General features: G+C 47.7%; 1 protein-coding gene across 4 annotated transcripts in view; it reads left to right on the top strand.

Moving 5' to 3' along the window:
- LOC129836202 (echinoderm microtubule-associated protein-like 4) overlaps nucleotides 1–21,941 on the top strand; it is a 103,470-nt gene extending 81,529 nt beyond the window's left edge. For 2 of the 4 annotated variants that reach the window (XM_055902059.1, XM_055902057.1), the window contains exons 3-24: nucleotides 784–925; nucleotides 1,529–1,750; nucleotides 4,343–4,483; nucleotides 4,844–4,869; nucleotides 5,235–5,270; nucleotides 6,907–7,030; nucleotides 7,314–7,463; nucleotides 8,173–8,242; nucleotides 9,533–9,643; nucleotides 10,524–10,619; nucleotides 10,752–10,886; nucleotides 11,205–11,340; nucleotides 13,607–13,758; nucleotides 13,999–14,124; nucleotides 14,791–14,922; nucleotides 15,146–15,213; nucleotides 15,350–15,438; nucleotides 15,567–15,664; nucleotides 17,924–18,011; nucleotides 18,218–18,316; nucleotides 19,736–19,866; nucleotides 20,192–21,941. In XM_055902059.1, the coding sequence (XP_055758034.1) occupies nucleotides 784–925; nucleotides 1,529–1,750; nucleotides 4,343–4,483; nucleotides 4,844–4,869; nucleotides 5,235–5,270; nucleotides 6,907–7,030; nucleotides 7,314–7,463; nucleotides 8,173–8,242; nucleotides 9,533–9,643; nucleotides 10,524–10,619; nucleotides 10,752–10,886; nucleotides 11,205–11,340; nucleotides 13,607–13,758; nucleotides 13,999–14,124; nucleotides 14,791–14,922; nucleotides 15,146–15,213; nucleotides 15,350–15,438; nucleotides 15,567–15,664; nucleotides 17,924–18,011; nucleotides 18,218–18,316; nucleotides 19,736–19,866; nucleotides 20,192–20,719 (2,900 nt within the window). In that variant the 3' untranslated portion in view covers nucleotides 20,720–21,941. The remainder of the gene's footprint in view (nucleotides 1–783; nucleotides 926–1,528; nucleotides 1,751–4,342; nucleotides 4,484–4,843; nucleotides 4,870–5,234; nucleotides 5,271–6,906; nucleotides 7,031–7,313; nucleotides 7,464–8,172; nucleotides 8,243–9,532; nucleotides 9,644–10,523; nucleotides 10,620–10,751; nucleotides 10,887–11,204; nucleotides 11,341–13,606; nucleotides 13,759–13,998; nucleotides 14,125–14,790; nucleotides 14,923–15,145; nucleotides 15,214–15,349; nucleotides 15,439–15,566; nucleotides 15,665–17,923; nucleotides 18,012–18,217; nucleotides 18,317–19,735; nucleotides 19,867–20,191) is intronic. The other 2 variants (XM_055902058.1, XM_055902060.1) reach the window with 2 other exon arrangements.
- Nucleotides 21,942–22,248: the final 307 nt, after the last annotated feature.

Raw genomic sequence — 22,248 nt, 5'->3', positions numbered from 1 at the left:
AGTGCATTCATCTAATCTTCTCTCCAAGATGGCACAGCATTTGTTTGTGTCATCATCCGTTAGAATCTTGGCTGTATTGACTCAAATACTCATCATTCACTTTACTTATGAAACTCATATGAGTGTTTTTCCTACGGTGTGTTGCATCATGGTGCCCATACTGCTGTTTATGGTGTATCTAGCGTGTGTTCCGGCTCTCTGCATGAGGACCGTTAATCGATGGTTTATCTCAACGAGACGCCTACTCTCTGTCTTATGAGCTCCCTCTTCCCTCCTTATCCAATTAGGCTGTCTGGTTACCGGGGTGAGGGAGGGGGGTGAGATGGGATTAGCCAGGAATCTGCCCTCCCTAATCCTTCCTTTGTCCTCCCTCGGATCAGACTCGTAACCCTTGTTTGTTTGTCTGTCAAGCAGTCATGCTCCCTTGTTCAACCCCTCCCCGTCCCCTATACTCATCTCCCCTTTGCTCAAATCAAAATCAATGTTTATCGGTCGTATACACAGATTTGCGGATGTTATTGCAGGGAAATGCTTGTGTTTCTAGCTCCAACAGTGCAGTAACACCTAGCAATGAAACATTCTGACCCCTTGACACCCCCCTCCCCTTGCCTTCAGGACAGCTATCAGTTCGTCTGGGCATGGACTCTACAAGGTGTCGAATGCGTTCCATAGCGATGCTGGCCAATTTTGATGTCTCGTCATGCAAAGAGCTTAAAGTTTTGTACACTCAGTGTATATCTTATAGTTGTCCCTTCTGAATGTGCTCTCTCCTGCCCCCTGTAGGCCATAATCCCCTGCGCGAGGCCTACTCGATGTCCTGCATCCCCAACGGCAGCTCCAGCAGCCGTAAGCCCAGCCATAGAGACCGAGAGAGCTCCACAGTGTCCGTCGCCAGGAAGGATACCTTCTCCTCAGCAGCCAAGAGGTACTGTACCATACACACACACACACACACACACACACACACACACACACACACACACACACACACACACACACACACACACACACACACACACACACACACACACACACTTCCCATTCAAAAACAGTCATTGCTCAACTCTAGACCTGCTCATATCTGATCGGCAGCCATTGCCTGTGTTGACATGAGGTTTTGCTCTGTCACATTCATCTCATTTGTCAACCTGTTTTCATGTGTTTAATGTGTCAACCTGTTTTAATGTTCATCACGTGTTTAACTTTCTACCTTCCAGCTTGCAGTGATTCAACAGAATAAAGCTTGTAAATTTACCCTTGTTCTTTCAGGACTTTAATGTTGTGATGGGGTACATGTCACAGCCTGTATGTACGCCTATGGCTAAGCATTGCTGAGCACTTCCTCAATGACTAACTAGACATTAATCAAATATGCTGAGTCGGCTTTGCACTGCCTATTGAGGAAGTCGGGGCTTTGCAAGTCTTCGCAGTAGTGAAGTTGCTCGCATAGGCACAGAGTTAGGACCAGCTTCTCCTCTTAGAATTGTTTCTGTCCCCCTGTTTTGTTAACCCCTGGTTGTCTCCACAGCGGTCAGACAGCAGAGAGGAAAAAGGACACCCCTCCGATGGAGGGCATCAAGGAGAAGCAGGAGGGGCCCTCCCAGCCCAACCAGGCTAACGATAAAGCCCCCCCTGCCAGCCCCATGCAGTCCTCGCCGTCCCCCTCCAGCTCCAGCCACCCCCTCTCCCCACACCCCCCTCAGTCCCAAAGGCAGGCCCCGGAGAGCAAGGGCACTTCCCCAGCCAAAAGGTTCCGCCGACGCACACTTTGATCTCCCTTACCAACCCAATGCTCTACCGACACTCTGAACGCTCTTGCCCCTAGCTTACCTTTCACTGGGGGCGGGGTTGGCCTGCTTCTCAGATCACTCACATTATTAACCGCCTCCCGTCTGTCGCCGTCTCTCACCTGTACGTTCAGCTATCTTTCCACTGCAGACCTTCGCTTCTCGACCTGCTCTCAACACTACTTACCTTTTTTCCTTTTCGGCTACTTGTAGCACAGCCCTTTCATTCAGACGAGACGAGAGGAAAGTAGAAGAGAGGAGTGGAACGGTTTGCAGATGTCCCTTCTGCACTCATCCGCAACAGTGTGAGGCCTCTCACTGTATGGTTAGGAATAGGAGAGGCCCTGTCTGTCATGTACCAGCTGTGAGCATTGAGACTCATTCTGCACACACACACACACACACACACACACACACACACACACACACACACACACACACACACACACACACACACACACACACACACACACACACACACACACACACACACACACACACACACACACACACACGCTCCAGCCCACAGATCGACTGCACTCACTAATCAAAGCACTGGTCAGCCTCACACTCATGGCCCATACCATAGATCAACATCAATTATTCTCAGAAACATTGAAAATCAATTCAGTTTCACAAAGAGCACCCCGGTGACACATCCCTGCTCATTAGACTAGGCAGTATCAGGTTATTAGTCAGGACCGCTGACGTGCCAGACACATTTGCTGGAAAACTCATCTGCTAGCAATTGTGCGTGTGTCCACCCAATATGAAATGGACCAGGCTTCTGAGCAGCGCAGTGCACATGCAGGGCAGGAGAGGCATGCGAGTATTATAGGGTGGTTTTTACCTATTAAATGGTCCCTTTCCAATCTAACCAGCGGAATGGATTGCATGGGAGTCTCAAACGGGCTTGAATTCACACTCACTTAGCTGGAATAAAGTCTTGAGATGCAGTGAGTGCACCATTCAGGGCTTTTAACCAACGTTACGTATGTGCTGTATAGCAATGATACTATACCACAGTCGTGGGACTGTTAGCTTTCCTCTCGCTCGCCCCTCACTCCTCTCCTGAGGGCCCCAGCAGGCTGGTGCTGGGGTCTATGTGTTTAACCCTGTGTGTGCTCTTCTTGCCCTCCCCAGGCCTTTGTGTGTGTGTGTGTGTGTGTGTGTGTGTGTGTGTGTGTGTGTGTGTGTGTGTGTGTGTGTGTGTGTGTGTGTGTGTGTGTGTGTGTGTGTGTGTGTGTGTGTGTGTGTGTGTGTGTGTGTGTGTGTGTGTGTGTGTGTGTGTGTGCGCGCGTGTTTGTGGTGGGGTTATGGATCACTTCTGTTCAGTCTAGGCTGTTCTTTTCTTGTCAAATTCCACGCAGGCAGTTCAAATCAGCAGAGGATCCCTAGGTGTCTTTCCCTCGCCGTCCCTGTCTCTCCGTCTCCAGGGTCCTCTATAGCTCAGTTGGTTAGAGCATAGTGCTTGTAGTGGGTTTGATTCCCGGGACCACCCGTATGTAAAATGTATGCACGCATGACTGTAAGTCTCTTTGGATCAAATCGGCTGCTGAATCACATATATTGTATTGTAGATAAGGACAGAGTACAGACTCTGTAAAAGTGGCGGTGTAACGCATCATTAAACCAGCCCTCCCCCCAACCGTCTGCCCCTCAGCGTCACGACTGCCCCCTGGAGGTTGAGCAGCCGCCACGCAGAGGTGATCCAAAACATTACGTGTCGCAAATAACCCTTCCGTCTCACAGCTTCGCACGAGGAGTGGTATTCTTCACTCTCTCTCTCTCTCTCTCTCTCTCTCTCTCTCTCTCTCTCTCTCTCTCTCTCTCTCTCTCTCTCTTTCTCTTTCTCTTTCTCTTTCTCTTTCTCTTTCTCTTTCTCTTTCTCTTTCTCTTCTCGAGCCATTCTCCAAAACCTTTCATTCTGCAATGTTACCCAACCTCCTCCTCCTATAACTTCACGCTTGCAGTGTGGTTCTTAACATTTCGGCCTTCTCTGTCTCCTGAATCCTGGGGCTTGAGTTGGACGGCCAGCCAATGTGTACTAACCTGTGCTTGGGGTGCAGTGACTGTAGCACTGAGGGGTTGCGTAATGCGTACTGCTCAACTGGGTGGCTCTTTGAGGCACAATATCTCTGTGTGTGTGTGTGTGTGTGTGTGTGTGTGTGTGTGTGTGTGTGTGTGTGTGTGCTTCAGGTCCAGATTAACCCAACAGGAGGGTTGCCATGGGTGAAATGAATGTTCATTAAGGGTACAGAGTTTTTCCTTGTCAGGTTTACATGGTGGCCTGGTCAAGTTTAAACTCTGGGCCGTAACTATAATGTAGATTGCAAAAAATAACACAGTTACACACTTCCAATGCACTTTTTCCAGTTGAACATATTGAAAATTAGTAGTCATAGCCAATTCAAAGCAGTCTCCCTTATCACCATGGCACTTCTCCATACTCCTTATTTTCTCTCTGTCTAGCTAACTCTCTTGCTCTCTTGATCCATCTGTGTGGTATACACCTGTTTTGTTTTTCATGTGTGTTCCTCCGTGTGTGTGTGTAGGGGTCACAGTGCGAAGCGGGGCGCGGGGATAGAGCGTTCTCAGAGCAGCACGTGGGAGAGTGGCGAGGACAGCAGGAACAAGCTGGTGAAGGCTGCTTCCACCTCCAAGCTGCTGGCCAAGGTGGTGAAGAACGCAGACAAGTGAGTGGCTGATGGGACCCACCTTCGCAACTCTTATACAGTGTAAACGTCTGTGTGGCAGTGTAATCCAGATACAGTGGTACATCAGAATTGAATTCTGCTTCTGTTTTGAATTAAGAGCTGAAACTGGCCTGCATACGTGTTATGGGGTATATGAGAGTACTGTACCTTTCAGACATGACACTATCCTCCAATCACTATGACAACCCCTTAATTCCCTATATTGTTTTCATCCAAATTCCCTCCCTAATATAGGATGCTGCTAAATTGACCCAACTGTCAGACTGTCAACCTGTCACTTTGTTTTTGTCGACACAAGTCACGGGCTGACCTAATTGCTATTTCTCCATTCTCTTCCAGGCACAAAGACCCAGTGATCAGCCAAGGTGAACACACTCCCATATCGTTTTACTGTCTTTTCCATGTAAACCATCCACCACCACATAATAGAACCACTAGACCTATGCACTGTAGTATAGCCACATACTTGCCACTTTTTGGAACAATTGGAACTTTGTACAATATGATACAACGTAAACTAAAGTATGTTCTCATTGGCCTTTATGAAAATGCAACACTGTAGTATTTCTGTTTTAGAGTGCCTCTTGTGGCTCTTTCCAACGTGTCCTCATCCTATTGTGTCGACCCAACTAGTCAGCGTTGTCTTCTTCAGATCATTCATCTTCGCCCCCGTGTACTGTCATTGTGTGCGCGTGTGTTTTGAGTGATGTTGTTTCTGTCTCATGACCAGCCAAAATGTCAACCCGTGAGAAAAACAGCCAAGCTGGTAAGTTGACAACAGGGAGCGAGAGCTAGCAGCCTTGGAGCGAGAGCTTCTCAACCCTCCGCTTTTTTCGGCTGATTTACCTCTTCCTCTATCTATCTGTCTTTGCCGCTCCCTTCATCGGGTCAAGTGCAGACATAATCTTTCTCTCCCCTCTGCACCCTCACCCGCCTATTTCTCTCCATCATTCTCTGACCTCTATCACTCCCTCAAATACAGAAATACCCCCCCCCCCATACCTTCTCACCCTCCTCCATGCCATTGTCCTCAGGCGATGCCCAGCCTAAATAAAGGGCATAGCTTTGCCAGTATGCCACGCCCCACTGTGCCCCGTTGCCACTTAACATAGTGTCGTCCGGCTAAAAGTGTCCTTCTCTTGGCTCAGGCAGGTCATGTGAGGAATGTGGTTGGTTCCGAAATGGCTGGGCGGGGCGCTAGCTAACTCGATTAGCTCCACAGACAGACCGACACTTAGGACTAAAATTCAGCTAATTCGGGCCTTTTACCAGCATTAATTGACACAGATATAGAGGGGGACCATCAGTTAAATAAGAATATTGCAGACCATGGCTACACTTATTTGTGTCCACAAGGCACTTATTTGTGTCCCTTTGTACCAGTAAATGCTAGCTAGTCATAGCTACGTAATTCCTGTGATGGATTCTGAACCTTCAGTGCTGGGATCTACTGTATCCTCCCCCTCAATTTGAGAAAACTGGAAGAAAGCCGTCACTATTTTATGAGCAATGTTGAAATTCTGTGCCTCTCCACCAAATCTCCCTCTCCCCCTATTGTCTTCTCACTTGGAGAGTAGAGCCCTAAACCCACAGAGCTGGAAGAGCGGACGAGGGAAACGCACACATTCCACTGATCCCAGTCTCCCACAAATCTTACCTCCCCCCTCTTTTTGCTCTCTCTCTCTCTTCCTCCTCTTCTCTTCGTTCTTCTATGCCCCTATCACGTTTTCTTATTTCAGCTGGGTTTGGTGTTGCTGACTCACTGCTTTGCGCCGGTGCACGGCACCCAACGCTTCTCTGTCTGTCCATGTCTGTCTCCTCGTCTGTCTGTACAGTATCTCATCCCTCGACGAGTGGAAAGCATGTGCAGCACACTAACTGAACAGTATATACAATAATAATACAAATAAAAAAAATCAACCAAACTCATAAGGCTTTTCTAGGATTTTTGAGGTGTTTATGTAAAAAAAAAAAAAGTGTTCTCAAACCAAGTGATTATGTGTGCCGGTGGGGAGGGTGGTGAGCAGTCAGGCAGCTGAAATTCTTCTGTTAATGGACTAAACTCATGTCATACCGTCTCAGTCTCATGACATATTAACCTTTATTACCTTAACAGGGTTTTCTTGTGTGAGAAATACTACCCCAACCTGGGTACAAATACTTATTTGAGTGTTTGCTCTCGCCTGCCTGAATACTTAAAAAGTATTTCCAATCATTTCTGATAGTATTTGAACCCAGGCTTGCCCCTGCTAATATGTTTACCCTGTGCCGACACTGGATGTTGAATGTGTGTGCAAAAGCATGGGTTTAGTATCCAACAGATCTCCTCTGTAAATAACAAGTCAAAATGGCGATCGTGATTTAGCAAGCTAGCGACTTTCTTTTGTCGGTCCCCTCCGCAGAGGGAGACTACATCAAGATGTTCATGCGAGGTCGACCCATCACCATGTTCATCCCCGCGGACGTGGAGAACTACGAGGACGTGCGCACAGAGCTTCCTCCAGAGAGACTCAAACTGGAGTGGGTGTATCCTTTCGTCTCAGCAGGGCCTGGTCCCGAACGCTCTCACTCTGTATGTCCCTGACCTCGGTCCTCCTGTTGTCTGTCTGTGGAGCAAAGCAAAATGGTGGATGTCTTCTAGGTCTTCACTTTCACCTTTCCAGTTGTTTTCACATTGCAGATGAAGAAAAGGAGACTGGTAGAACGAGCCAGTTATACTATTAAGAGGTCCCGTTTGAGGTCTCTTGTGTTTCCCCCAATGGGTTTCCTTCTGTGTGTTCTGTTGCGTTTCCTTGACTCCCAACGCCAGGTATGGCTACAGGGGGAAAGACTGCCGAGCCAACGTGTACCTGCTCCCGACAGGGGAGAGTGTTTACTTTATTGCCTCTGTGGTAGTGCTCTTCAACTATGAGGAGAGAACGCAGCGCCACTACCTCGGCCACACAGACAGTGTCAAATGGTGAGCTGCTATCCTGTTCTACTGTCATTTTGTTTTGTATTTATTGTTTTACACAAAACGGTGAGTTGGTGGCAACTGGGAGTTTTGGTCAGACTTGGTTGTGTAGTATGGTGTTGATTTCATACGGTAACCTACGCAGTACCATGGGCTGTGTATCGTGGAGATAGTAGATAAGATACACTAGATACAGAAGGTAGTATAATATGTCCCCAAGTGTCTGAGTACTGTATAAACACTTCATACAAAACCTTTCATCCGGATTAAGCAAATACTTGTCACAGACACAATGGTTCCTACACTAACCGCCGTGTAACTGACATCTCCCGCTCAACTGTCTCCGGCTTCCATCCACTCAGGAGCCTCTTAAGATCAACATACTATGCAAATGAGATGTAAATGTCTTCTGTTTAGGGGAGCGAGAAGTGGGAGAGTCAAATGAGTCTGTGCGATAGCGGCGTGCTGACTCAGACCTGTATTATGTTTGAAACGATACGCCTCACTTCTTCCCACCAGGCCGTGGGCCAGACATGCACACAGGCCTGCTCAGTCAAACAGCTACCTCTCATCTAGCTTCGTTTCACACCTGACATACTCCACTTATTACTATGGATTGTTGCTGACTGTAGGTGTTTTCAGTAGGGAGGTAGTTTCCTACGCACCAGACACATTTCATTGTTTTTTGATCTCGTTCTCTTTGTGTCTCTCTCAGCCTTGCTGTTCACCCTGATAAGATCCGCATTGCCACGGGACAGATTGCAGGAGTGGATAAGGATGGGCGGGTGAGTCACTGTCCCACCTCCTCAATCATTCCTCACCCCTCAACTTTCTGCCAAATCGTTTAATAATATGATCGGCGGTGTGACATTTCATGTTTGTTCAACCTGTTTTCTTCCCCGTCATACATCCACACAGGCACAGACGCAACTGGGCAAGTCACAGGGCTTCAAATGTCACCTAGGTGACACCAAGGGGTTTTCCAAGGAACTTCAAGGAAAACTCCACCCCAAAAACGATATTTTGGTATTTGTTCCGTTAGTCCGTTGTTGACATAGTCCCAAAATGTTTTGCTTGTCTGCATTCAAGTTTTCAAGATATGTACGTTTCAAAAATACATAAATCATCCCTGTATGATGCGTTTTACATCATATGATCTAAAACGCATCATACGGGGAGGATTTCTGTATTTCTGTATTTTGAAACGTACATATCTTGAAAACTTGAATGCAGACAAGCAAAACATTTTGGGACTATGTCAACAACGGACTAACGGAGCAAAAACCAAAATAAGTGAGAGTTTTCCTTTAAGTCCTCTTTTACCAGCCTGCCAAATACAGAATGACATGACTATCTGTGGTTATATTTAAAAGCATAATCCTTGTTTGCACAATGTCTCTTCTTGTGTACAGTATGAGCATTTCTGCTTGCGTTGCACAATCAGGCTCACTCATGTCTTTGACAGGCCCATCCAGACACCGGTGCCTCATATTTACACAAGCATACCAATAATCCATACTCTAATGCAACTCATTATATTTAAGCTCTCTGGTTGCAAACATGTCAAACTGGCTCTAACCTTCCTCGAATGAGTCCGTAGAAGAGGATCCTGTCTGTCAGTGAGCCAGATATTGTACAACTTACTGACTATAACTGTTGAATGCTTTCTCAGGTCTTCAAAATGGCTTCCTTTCCTCACCTCCTTCCCTTTTTCCTTAATGATCACTGATCTTTAGAGGATGCGATAGGTAAAAAGCAATTGGGTGGGATTCAATCTAGTTATTTTGTCTACCAGTGCTTGTGAAGACGAGGAGACAAGCAAAGGAAGTTGGAAAAGAGTATCGCGACCCAACCGAGACACAGACATGCACGTTTCTGGTTAGGGAACACAGTGAAAAGCTGAGAGCCGGTCAAACGTGGTGTTAGACTCTCCTCATCTGCCACTGATTGTGAAGGGAAGGAAACAAGGAAAGGATGCTGTCAAGAAGAATACACTGTAAATGCAACCATAGGGTCTGAGTTTGGCTACGCCGAGTGTTCAATGACGTGTGTGTTCTCTTCTTCTCCCCCTGCAGCCACTGCAGCCCCATGTGAGAGTGTGGGATTCGGTCAGCCTGTCCACCCTGCAGGTCATCGGCCTGGGCACCTTCGAGAGAGGGGTGGGCTCCCTGGCCTTCTCCAAAGCGGTGGGCACCACTCCTAACACCTCTAATGATATAATCCAGGACGTTTTAGTCATTATGGGAAATATGGGTACTATAGTGTAGTAATTCATGTGAGACCCCATCCTGGGAAGTGTACAGATCCTACATATTAGTGTTCTACGTAATCACATCGCAGCCAGTGGTTAGTGGGTCTAGATAAGATGTTCTAGAATCAGGTATGGGGTTCTAGGTGCTGTGTGTTTCTGAACCGAGCCCTTTCGTGATCAGGCTCTCGGGTCCCGAGTGGTGTCGTCGTGGTGTTGAGCACCTCATATGCTCTCTAATCAGTAGTAGTTTACCGTTACTATTCTCTCCCTGTCTTCCGTTAGCACATTCCAGAACTCTGCTTTTACTGTCTGGCTCCCTTCACAAGCGAACTACGCACGCACACACTCACACACATACGCCATGACCCATTTCCATAAAAACGAGCACACACACACACACGCATTCTAGGTTAAGTGAATCATTATCCTCTTATGCTATCAGAGGTCTAGCTAAGCAGTGGATTTGCTTTATTAAAGATGAGTACATCCCGAATGAAGGATGATGACACATCATCGTATGTCGTTGCTGATACCATATGCCAAGTCGACTTAATGGCTAACCGCTTAGAAGTTTATTGGTTATTCCTGCTAGCTTTATGGCCATTTATGCAACAGGTTGATTCATGTTTCGAATTTTCCATGCCCTCTCATCGACCTACAGTATATAACAGTTAATATGCACTATCAAAGAATAGCAGGCATAAACTGGAATTATGTTATGGCAGATTTATTGAATTGCAGACAATAGGATCTGTGTTTCATACAAGCTTCACTGACATGAAGACACCTTGCTTCCTCCTGGGTGTCTCCTACAGGACTCGGGCACACACCTGGCGGTGATTGACGATTGTAACGACCACATGTTGACTGTCTGGGACTGGCAGAAGAAATCCAAGATTGCTGAAATCAAGGTCAGAGATACCTGGGGTGTTTTATACTGTGTAATTCTGCGTAAAATACGTAAATCATTGCCTTTTGACGATTGGGTTATAAAAAGGGATCTTCTTTTTAACTGTATATGATCTCCGTTTCACCTCCTCTAGTCTACAAATGAGGTGGTGCTTGCGGTAGAGTTCCACCCTACTGATCCCAACACCATAGTAACCTGTGGCAAGTCCCACATCTTCTTCTGGACCTGGGCTGGCACCTCACTGGCACGCAAGCAGGGCATCTTCGGGGTGAGGACACACACCGTAATACTCTTTTAAAAGGACTTGTAAAGTACTTCACTTGTTCAGGACTTAAAAGCGTGTAAAGATCTGCTTGAGCCAAGCAAAACAGAGAAGTGCACTTAACGGTTGTTTTTACACATTGGCGTCACAATAACCGGGTCACCTTAAGTGCCTTGAATAATGGTGTGATGTCAGAAAATGATGTATCCTTTACGTAATGTAACATTACCCATACACGTGTACCTGCTCTTTCTCTAGTCTCCCTTAAACACATCCACAATGCAATTATACCAAATAACTCGTTCAACTTGTCTTCCTGCTCAGAAATATGAAAAACCCAAGTTTGTTCAGTGTCTGGCCTTCCTCAACAACGGGGACATCCTGACGGGAGACTCTGGAGGCATCATGTTGATATGGAGCAGGAGCACAGTGGAGCCGACCCCAGGGAAGGGACCCAAAGGTACACTACACACCTTGTATACCTTCTAGCTTGAGAAATTGCTCTTAGCTAAGAAGCTATTTATGTTTATCATTGTAATAAAATAGAAATAAATCACAGTAAGGTACTGAATTGTTACCCATAAATGATTTGATATTGAGATAAAAATGGCTGCATTGGACCTTTAAACCTCACAAACAGGCCTCGAATGGAGCCAACCCGTAGTGGAGCCAGCATCTTACACAATACAATGTACTTTATACCTCACACAATCCCTTCACCCGCCCGTATAGTGCTACTGATGGCACAGTTGGTTGGACCATGGTGCTGTCCCTCATGATCCACGTATATATGAATATTTGTGTGTTAAACTTAGTCACTTTGGGTAAACCGTCTGACCATATCAGACATACCCAAATGAGTAATCCCAAGCGCTTACCTTCTCAGTGAGTCTCAAAGACACAGAGAAGAGCAACTGAAAGAGGTGATTCGAGACCGGAGAGAAGAAAACCGCCTCGAAGGAGACACGGGAAGACACAGAAAGAGAAAGACGGGGAAGAAAAGTAGAAAGAAAAGTGGAACAGAGAAGAGGAATAGTGGGTGTGATTGTTGGCAGGCCAGAGTGCCTGGGGGGGACGGTGTTGGGGTTTTGAGCAGTAATGGTTTTGCTTGGCATGCTACAGAACTGGATGAACAGAACTTTGGCCAGATGCCAGGGATAAACTGTTCATCTCTTTATTTACCTGCTCTGCTCTCAAGTTGCTGTGGTGGAGCTGGGCCACAGTGCCCCCTGCTGGTTAGATGGTGGGAGTGTGTGTGTGTGTGTGTGTGCATCTGCTTGAGCGTGCATGTGTGAACGCGTGTGTGCGTGTGTGTCCACATCTGTCTGAGCTCTGCAGGGATGGAGGTCATGCCAATGTGGGGGAGCAGAAGCGATACAGAGACAGAAACGCCATCTGATGCATATTCATTCTAACACATACCCTCCCTCTGCCACTCAATATTACCTCCATTGAGAATTCCACTGCCTCAGGTTCAGTCTGGCTAGCCATGAGGAATGGGCCTCTTGCTGTGCATCGGTCTGTGTTATTAGCATAGAATTTAGTATTATTACAAGAGGAGTGATAATCTGCAAGTACACTACAAAAGTATGTGGACACCTGCTCGTCAAGCATTATTATGGAGTTGGTCCCCCTTTGCTGCTATAACAGGCTCCACTCTTCTGGTAAGGCTTTCCACGAGATGTTGGAATATTGCTCCGGCGACTTACTTCCATTCAGCCTCGAGCATTAGTGAGGTCGGGCACTGATGTTGGGCGATTAGGCCTGGCTCTCAGTCTGCCTTACAATTTTTCCCAAAGGTGTTTGATTGGGTTGAAGTCAGGGCTCTGTGCAGGCCAGTCAAGTTCTTTCACACCTATCTCGACAAACCATTTCTGTAAGGACCTCGCTTTGTGCACAGGGGCATTGTCATGCTGAAACAGGAAAGGGCCTTACCCAAACTGTTGCCACAAAGTTGAAATCACAGAACAGTCTAGAATGTCATTGTATGCTGTAGCATTAAGATTTCCCTTCACTGGAACTAAGGAGCCTAGCCCGAACCATGAAAAACAGCCCCAGACATTATTCCTCCTCCACCAAACTTTACAGACGGCACTATGCATTTGGGCATTTGCTACAACACCTTGCTTGTTTCGGCAAGGAGCGACTGAGTTTTATCACGTTGTAAAGAGTCCATGTTACTGCGGAAACGGACTCAACCGCACGAATGCCCGGCCGTCCCAGCTTCAGTCAGCTGTTAGTTCCAAAAAAAAAAATAATAATGAAACCGTTATTTTAGTTTAGTGACGTTCTTCATCCATAATCGTCAGTTACTCGATTGTACTGTAATTGTGCTAACACACACACACACACACACACACACACACACACACACACACACACACACACACACACACACACACACACACACACACACACACACACACACACACACACACACACACACACACACACACACAGACACACACTCTCTCTCTCACTTCCACCTCAAATGCTCCCCTGAGGGAACAACGAGTTGGCCTGTACCGTGGCACATAAAGTACATTAGCAAATGTCAAATATCTGTTGTATCCTATTCCCAGAAATCTCCGCTGTGAGCTGTTTTACGACCACCCACTCCCTTTCTCATTCCTCTCTCCCTCTTCTTTCCTTCTGGGCAATTCTCTCTCTCTCTCTCCCTCTCTCTCTCTCTCCCCTCCCCTCCCCTCTGTTCGTTCCCCCTGTAGGTGCGTACCAGATCAGCCGTCAGATCAAGGCCCATGACGGCAGTGTGTTCACTCTGTGTCAGATGAGGAACGGGACCCTGCTGACCGGAGGGGGCAAGGACCACAAGATCATTCTTTGGGACCACGACCTCAACCCAGAGAGGGACATAGAGGTGCAGTGGGCCATACAGAACATAATGCTGCCAGTCACAGCCATACAGAATACGACACAGGCACATATACGCCAGTACACCATGCACAGACATATACACTTACTGATATACTGTGTATCATATATGTCAAATATCACATGTTCAATAGGATGATAAACCTAGCATTCAATGTTGATCAGATTTTGGAACTGTTTTGGGAAGATGTTTGTTATACATCTCAATGTATCTGTTCCACTGCAGGTCCCCGATCAATATGGAACCATTCGCGCTGTGGCCGAGGGCAAAGGGGAGCAGTTTCTGGTGGGCACTTCACGTAACTTCATCCTGCGGGGGACGTTTAATGACGGTTTCCAGGTGGAAGTGCAGGTGAGAGGTTTCACTCTGTCGCTCTCTCGTCCTCTCTCTCTCTCTCTCTCTCTCTCTCTCTCTCTCTCACTGCTGACTAGCTGACCACCACCGCTAAATATTCCTGGTGTGAAACATCCAGGGGGGAAACATCCAGGGGGGTCAGCTACATGGCTAAAGGCATCTCAGGACTGCAGGGCCTTGCTAGATCAGCCCTGTTGTAAGGATGCCAGTGTCGGCCCCCTCACTAGCTGCTTTCCCAATCCTTTCCTCCCTGTGAGGGAGAGCAGAGCGGGCGAGACGCTGCTATTTTCCAGAGAGCCCGTGTTGTATAACTGGCTTCATTTTTCCCCCAGTGATTTGAACGCTGTATAAACAGCCGGGCGGAGGTATTTCTCCCGTCTTTTGAGGGTGCCCAACTGATCCCACCCTCTTCTGTCCTCTGAGGCGCGCTAGCCCCGTGTGAAGGAGGTCATCTGAGATTTTTGGGTGGTGTGTTTCCAATGGCTCAGTGGGTTCGAGCAGGGTACTTTCATTGTAAACGCTGGAGTTCTGGGTTTTCAATCCCACTTTAAATGGGCAACGTACAGAATATGCGTTTACTACTCAGTAGGTCGTGTCAGTTTGTTCAAAATGAAAGCATAACCCCATCAGCATTATATTCTAACCTCTGACCTTTCGCCCCAGGGTCACACAGACGAGCTATGGGGGCTGGCGTCGCACCCCTTCAAGGACCTGTTCCTAACCTGTGCCCAGGACAGGCAGGTGTGCCTGTGGAACTCTGTGGACCACTCCCTGGAATGGACCAGGCTCCTGGATGTAAGAACTAATACCTCCCTTTCGGGAACTATTCTATACAGCAGATTAAGAATCCCACACTCATCCACTAACCTTTCGGTTTTATTAACAGACAAAATTGAAATGTTGATCCAAGTTCTCCAGTTGAGATGCAAACAAATCTCAAGTTAGGAATCAGGCCTTACATTCCAAACATACATTTATTTAGCGAATCTCTCTCTCCCTTGCTCTTTCTTTCTCTCAGGAGCATGGCCACTGTGCGGATTTTCACCCCAGTGGTGCTGTTGTGGCCATCGGTACTCACTCGGGAAAGTAAGTTCAGCAGAACCCCCCCCATCTCTAACTCTGAAGCACATTAGTGTCGATCTGTCCCATCTCTCCCTCCTGTATGGGACAGGTCCATTCTTATGAATCCTGTGTTGTTCTCTCCCCTCCCCGTGTGTCCCAGGTGGTACGCTCTGGATGCAGAGACCCGAGACCTGGTGGCCATTCACACGGACGGCAACGAGCAGCTGTCAGTCATGCGCTTCTCCGTAGGTGGGTGGAGCTGGTCTTACACCCTATCCAGACCGTGGAATTGGATTTGATGGAAGCGCTGTGTTCATTCAACACAGAATAGAACGCGGTGGATCATTTACCCACAATCCTGTTCACTCCCTCCTCAGATGGCACCCTGCTGGCAGTGGGGTCGCATGACAACTTCATTTACCTCCACACCGTGTCGGAGAAAGGCCGCAAGTACACCAGATGCGGGAAGTGCATTGTGAGTACAGCACCATTTGTGTGTGTGTGTGTGTGTGTGTGTGCCTATATGCATGTGTGAAGATAATTGTCCTCAAAGAGACTCTGTCTTTGTCTACTGACTGTATATTTGACCTCCTCAGTGAACCTGTGATGACAGGAAAGGGAGCAGTTCAGTGCCCAGCACGGGAAGAGGCTTTTAGCGTAGAAATATAGCCATAGTAAAGGCATTTCATCCAAGTGAGTTATGCAGACTGCTGTGGTGTGTTGAATGATGTGTGTGTGTGTGTGTGTGTGTGTGTGTGTGTGTGTGTGTGTGTGTGTGTGTGTGTGTGTGTGTGTGTGTGTGTGTGTGTGTGTGTGTGTGTGTGTGTGTGTGTGTGTGTGTGGGAAGCCCTAGGGAGTGCTGTCTCCCTGCAGCTGGAGAGATGGATATGATCAGTGCTTTCACAGTGTATTAATCACAGGAAAAGCAACAGGAGAGAAACCGAGAGGGAGAGAGAGAGTAGGAATTATTAATACATTTTGTATTGCCTTGGCACCGGTCGGCTTGCTCCTTTTACGCCAACGAAGCTCGTTTTAATTGACTTGAATTGTTTTGAAAGGAGAGCGAGACATACACCGAGAGAAAGACCCCAGCAGGGTAGAGGTAGCTGTATACAGAGAGTGATCGGTACGCTGTGTTGTGACTCCAATAGGTCAACTGGAGACCCACAGGGCCAGTGTGAATCACTCCACTGTTAAACACACGGTTGTTTTACACCTCCTCTGGCCTCCGCTTGGCTGCTGCTCAGTCTGCGATCTCTCTGTTTCTCTTTCAATGTCGTCTCCCTCTCTCTCTCTCTCTCTCTGTATGTAGTGTCTCTCACTCGTGGCTCCCGCCTCTCTCTTACTCTCTTTCTCCCCCGTTTCACTCTTCTCCCCCTCTTTCCTGTCCCTCTCATTCATGTCGTCTCTCTTTTCGTCCGTCTAACTCGTTCTCCTCTCTCGCACTCTCTCGCTCTTTCTCTCTCGCTCTCTCTCTCTCTTCCCACCATGCCTGTGGAGCTCTGGTCAACTGTGCGTTGGATGCCAATGGCCAGGAGCACGGTGCTCAGGTTGTGGTCACGGTCATTGCTTCTGGTGTCTTGGTACCCTAAACGTTACCAATGTTAACCCCCAGGCAACTTACCGTACCTAGCCTGGCAGCCACAGCAGAGCATGCGGCGGTATAGTGCGTTGGGTTGGGTAGTTTAATAACAGATCAGAGATCAGAAGCACAGCAGTTACATTTTAGACGTTTGAAAAACAAGCTTGGGGTTACATGAGAGAGTATTAAAAGCCAGATTCTCATTTGGTACGGTTCAAAGGCTCAGGGCGCCAGAGGGAATAAAGACATTGTGGGAAGGTTGGTTTGAGGTTTTATTGGCGTTGGCAGAGGACTGGGCCCCTGTCTGTAACCACAGCTCCACAGCAAAGCAGCGAGACACGCTGATATACAGTATAAGTATATGAATTTATTTGTAGGGATTTCTAGGGACACATGCAAATATGTACACGAGTCCTCTTGTTCAGATAAGGAAGTGCCCCAGGATTGTGTGTATAATTAGGGAAATGCATGAAGACAGAAATACATCTACTTTCTGTGTGTGTTTCGTTCAGTATGGGATTCAGATTTGTATGCGTTTGTGTGAGAAAGTGAGCTCAGCAGCTCTGGAGTGACTAGCCTTAACTTGGCAGGATGTCAGAGACGTGTGTGTGTGTGTGTGTGTGTGTGTGTGTGTGTGTGTGTGTGTGTGTGTGTGTGTGTGTGTGTGTGTGTGTGTGTGTGTGTGTGTGTGTGTGTGTGTGTGTGTGTGTGTGTGTGTGTGTGTGTGTGTGTGTGTGATTCCATGTTGTGTGTATGATATGATTGCATGTGTGTATGGGTCTGTGTGTTGGATGGAAGCCTGCAGACTTGAAGGAAATCAAACAAAGTGCCAAGATAGGCAAACATAGATTCCCTCCCTGACTCTGAGTGTAGGGGGAGGACAGACACACACAGTGTCTCCTCCAATGGGCTGTGATGGAAGACTGGAGCTCGCTCCCAGGATAGTGCCCTTAACCGCTGCGTGGGCTAGTTTTAATAAAGGCAACGATCTCCTCTGAAACGATTAGCCAAACGAAGCACGATTAGCCAAACGAAGCTAGCCCACGCTGTACATGCTGTGCCTGTCACTAGCTCCATGAATGTACCTGTGAACTGTTTCATCTCTCCTCCTAACTCACCTGCCCAGCCTTCTGACTCTGTGTGGTTTAACAGGGACATTCCAGCTACATCACACATCTTGACTGGTCCCCCGACAACAAGTTCATCATGTCCAACTCAGGAGACTACGAGATCCTCTACTGTGCGTAAACACACCTTCGAATGAGTGTCGTCTCGTAGTAAGGTTGCAGCAGCTTCATTGATGGAGCATGGCGCTGAATTACAGATGTTTAGCAATCAGACAAATCATTATTTCATTCACTTTTTCTTAAACAACCTGCGTAATAGCCAACACTGCTGTTGTGAAGTATTCCCTTAACCTATGCCCTGGTTCTATCCTCTTTGCAGGGGACATTCCAAACGGCTGCAAGTACATCCGTAACCGCTCCGAGTGTAAGGACATCGACTGGACCACCTATACCTGTGTGCTGGGCTACCATGTCTTCGGTCAGTATCTACTTGGGCAATAGGAATATGGCGGGAATGCTTTGGCTCTGTTCGTGGCTGTGCTATGCCGGATCTGTGTAGAGTGGGTTTTTATTTCCACTGCTGTGGGTGTGTAAAGCCTCTGTGGGTGTGAGACCTGCTACTGAACAGAACGTGTGGTTTGGGACTCGTCCTACGCACTCTTGACTTTCCGCCTTTCCCTATTTTTTTTCTTCTTCCCCCTCCCTCATTCATCCTGTCTTTCTCTGCTCTCTTAATCTTTTTATTTTATTTTTTTTTATCCGTATTACGCAAGTTTGTAACGGGCGCGTAACAGCAAACGCATGCCCTTTCCATTTCCATTTCCCTTTCCAAATATCTACCCGATATTGACCCTGCTCTGTTTCACTACTGGTTTTGTCCCACTGCAGTACGGCATGTCATGGTATCTGCAGTGCCTCCCCACATCTCTCTCTATCTCCGTCTTTATTTGTCTCCCTCCCTCTTTCTTTTTTCTCTCTCTGTCCATCTCTTTCTGTCGCTCCCCGCCCCTTTCTTCTCTCATTGTCTCGGGAGGGACAGGCCCAGAAAAAATAGAGCCCAACATCAGCCCCCGACTCCACATATTTGAGGTCTTTAGGAGGCTGGAAAAAATAGTTCTCTCTCGACTTTCAGATTCCTCATTTCTCAGCCAGTAGATTGTCCCTAGGCTGGAACTGGTAAGACCCAGGGGAATGGAGATCGCATGTGTGGGTGAAGTGATCACTGTTCATTTCTATGTGCCTATATCTCCCCGTGAGAGAGAGAGAAGGTAAGATAGGGAGTGTGTACTGTGCACGTTAGTGTGGATGAAGGCCCCTATAGTGTTGGTCTGCCCCCTGGTGGTATGCTTTTCACACGGCCTCACGTACTTGAACATGTGGATAGGACACTAGATCAAATCAAATCCAATTGGTTGTGTACATTTATTTTGCAGGTGTTATCGCAGGTGTTGTGAAATGTTTATGTTCCTCCGACAGTGTAATAATAAAAGTAATACCTAACAATACAAAACAATACACGCAAATCCCCCAAAAATGTAAGAAAGGAAATAAGAAATATACACACATTAGAATGTCAAAGTCCTGAATATAAATGTATATGATGGTGTGTGTATAGACAGTAGGGACAGTACATGAATAGAACATCTGTGTACAGCAGTAGCTATATAGGATAACACTGGACTAGAACACAGTATTTACATATAAAGTGGGTAAACAGTATGTAAACACTATCAAAGTGACCAGTGTTCAATGACTATGTACATATGGCAGCAGTCTCTAAGGTGCAGGGTAGAGTACCGGTTGATAGCTGGCTAGTAACAGGGGCTAAAGTTCAGGGCAGGTTTCACTGCTATGATAGCAGGGCAAAACAACCAGTGTGTGTGTGTGTGTCTTCCAGGAGTGTGGCCTGAGGGTTCCGATGGTACAGACATCAACGCCCTGATCAGGTCCCACAACAGGAAGGTGATCGCTCTGGCTGATGACTTCTGCAAAGTGCACCTCTTCCAGTACCCCTGCGCAAGACCCAAGGTAAGCCGGGCCCTGGCCCCTGAGCACCAGCAGAGTCCGCTTACTGCTCAACAATACTGTCCCGGTATACATCTGTGGAGGCTGGTGGGGGGAGGACGGCTCATAATAATGGCTGGAACGGAGCGAATGACGTGGCATCAAATAATGGAAACCGTGTGTTTGATGTAATTTATTCCATTCCACTCCAGCCATTACGTCAAGCCCGTTCTCCCCAACTAAGGTACCACCAGCCTTCTGTGGTATACATACTGTATATAGTATAGCCTTCTGTAATATTAGCTTCAAATCCTAATATAATGTGCTCACATGTCTCCTTCCTCCACAGGCACCTAGCCACAAATACAGCGCCCACAGCAGTCACGTGACCAATGTGACCTTCATGCACAACGACAGTCACCTGGTGTCCACGGGCGGGAAGGATACCAGTGTCATGCAGTGGCGTCTGGTGGAGAAGACCCCCTCATTGGTCCCCAGTGACTCCTCCCTCTCTCTAGGGGAGGGGCTCCTACATAACTCCATCCTCCGTGCCGCCATCCCAGCGGTGCCTCTGACGCCCATCCCCACCGAGCCGGCCCCGACGCCAACCGCAACCCCTACCCCGCCCACCGTCCTCGACCTGACCTCTGACCCCACAGCGGCGCACTGCGGGGGAGTGGCTCTTGTCACACCTCCCCCCACGCCAACCTCCCCCACGACCAACGGACGGCAGGAGAGCTCCCCCGAAACCCCTCCCCCCGCCGAGCTAACCCCGCCCCCCTCTGACAGCACGCTGAGCCTCAAGGACAGCCTGGACCCCAGCGACGACACGGCCACGCCTAGCGACGAGGGCCGCCCTTTCACCCCACCCTCGTGAAGAGCCTTGGTTGTGATGCAGCCCAGCGCTCTCTCTCCTGCTCAGCACTCCCCCTGGAGGCGCCTCGATGTCGCTGCGTCTCTCGGGGAGCGTTCCATCTCTGTTCAGGTCTCTTTTTGTTTTCAGTTTTAGTGTGTCTTCATGCTCTTCTCTTTGTTTCTTTTTGATGTCTGCGTTATTTGGAAAAGAATGGAGGATGTACGTGAGACAAGGCAGTGATATTAGTGGTTTATGTTGTTTTTAAAATAATCAGCCAACGTTGTGAGAGCGTGAGGAGAGAACGTTGTGTTGTTCTGGTTCATACGGTTAAGTCGTGCCTGCTAATGCTCACTCCTCAGTCCAGCCCTTATTCAATATTGATCACATGTCTAAACTATGTTGCCATAGAAACGTATATACTCATCTAGTCCTTACTCCATAATGCAACAACCTGCAATAACACACCATAGCATCATTTGCGACCACACACAACCAGTAACACACCATCACATACAGCTGATGAAAACATACTCCATCACTCTGGGCTTTCAAACAGGTGTGTGTGGGGGGGTTAAGGTTAGAATTAGTGTCAGGGTTAGAATTAGGTTTAGGGTTAGCAGCTAGGGTTAGGTTTAGGGTTAAGGTTAGGTTTAGGGTTAAGGTTAGGTTTTTGGGTTAAGGTAAGGGAACAGGTTAGGGTTAGGGGTTAAGGAAAATTGGATTTTGAATGGGACTGAATTGTATGTCCCAACAAGGTTAGCTGCGCAAGATGTGTGTGTGTGTGTGTGTGTGTGTGTGTGTGTGTGTGCGTGTGTGTGTGTGGGCTGACATGCATGCAGACGGCCTTTCCCTGGCAATAAGCTGTTCTCTCTACCAGAGTCCCTGCAGGAAACTCATCCATCCAGCCTCGTTGTAACGGCCAGAAAGGTTAATAATGAGCCATAGGATATCCTGTGGCCATGGACACAGTGACCGCACTGAACCACCAGCCACCAGTACCCAGCAGACTCTCACCTGCTCGCCCTACAATAACATGCTGCCATTTTTTTCTGTTTATTTGTATTTCCCTTTTGGATTTATACCTTTTAAAATCTTATCCTGGGGACTGTTGCTTCTCTGCTGGAATGGACTGAGATGTTTTTAAGAAGAAAAAAAAAGAATTAAAAAAAAAAAAGTCTTAAGTGTCTGCTATCCGCCGTTTTCTACATTTGTGTCACCCCCCGCCCCCCCCCCCCCCCCCCCCCCCCCCTTCTGCAGAAATCAGGACTGGATCACTCTCACAGGAATACACAGCCAGCAGAGGGAGGGAGAGAGCCCCCTCTGTCTTCTTCTACACAGCCCTCTCTGTCTCCCGTCGGTGGGAATGTGCCGGTACATCTAGAGAGAGAGCGAGGCTCTCTTCTGTTTATCGGCTGGAAGTAGAGGATAGAGAATTGGAGAGATTGCTTTTTAATTGTCCGTCCGTGACTAGAGAGAGTAAGTGGAGGCTTTCTATAGCAAGGAAGATAGAAGGGATATGTATACCCATGACTAAGGCATATGTGGCAATG

The sequence above is a fragment of the Salvelinus fontinalis genome, chromosome 37 (assembly GCF_029448725.1).
Source record: "Salvelinus fontinalis isolate EN_2023a chromosome 37, ASM2944872v1, whole genome shotgun sequence".
NCBI lineage: Eukaryota > Metazoa > Chordata > Actinopteri > Salmoniformes > Salmonidae > Salvelinus > Salvelinus fontinalis.
Note: the sequence above shows the minus strand (reverse complement) of the source record. Positions and strands in the feature narration are given on the sequence as shown.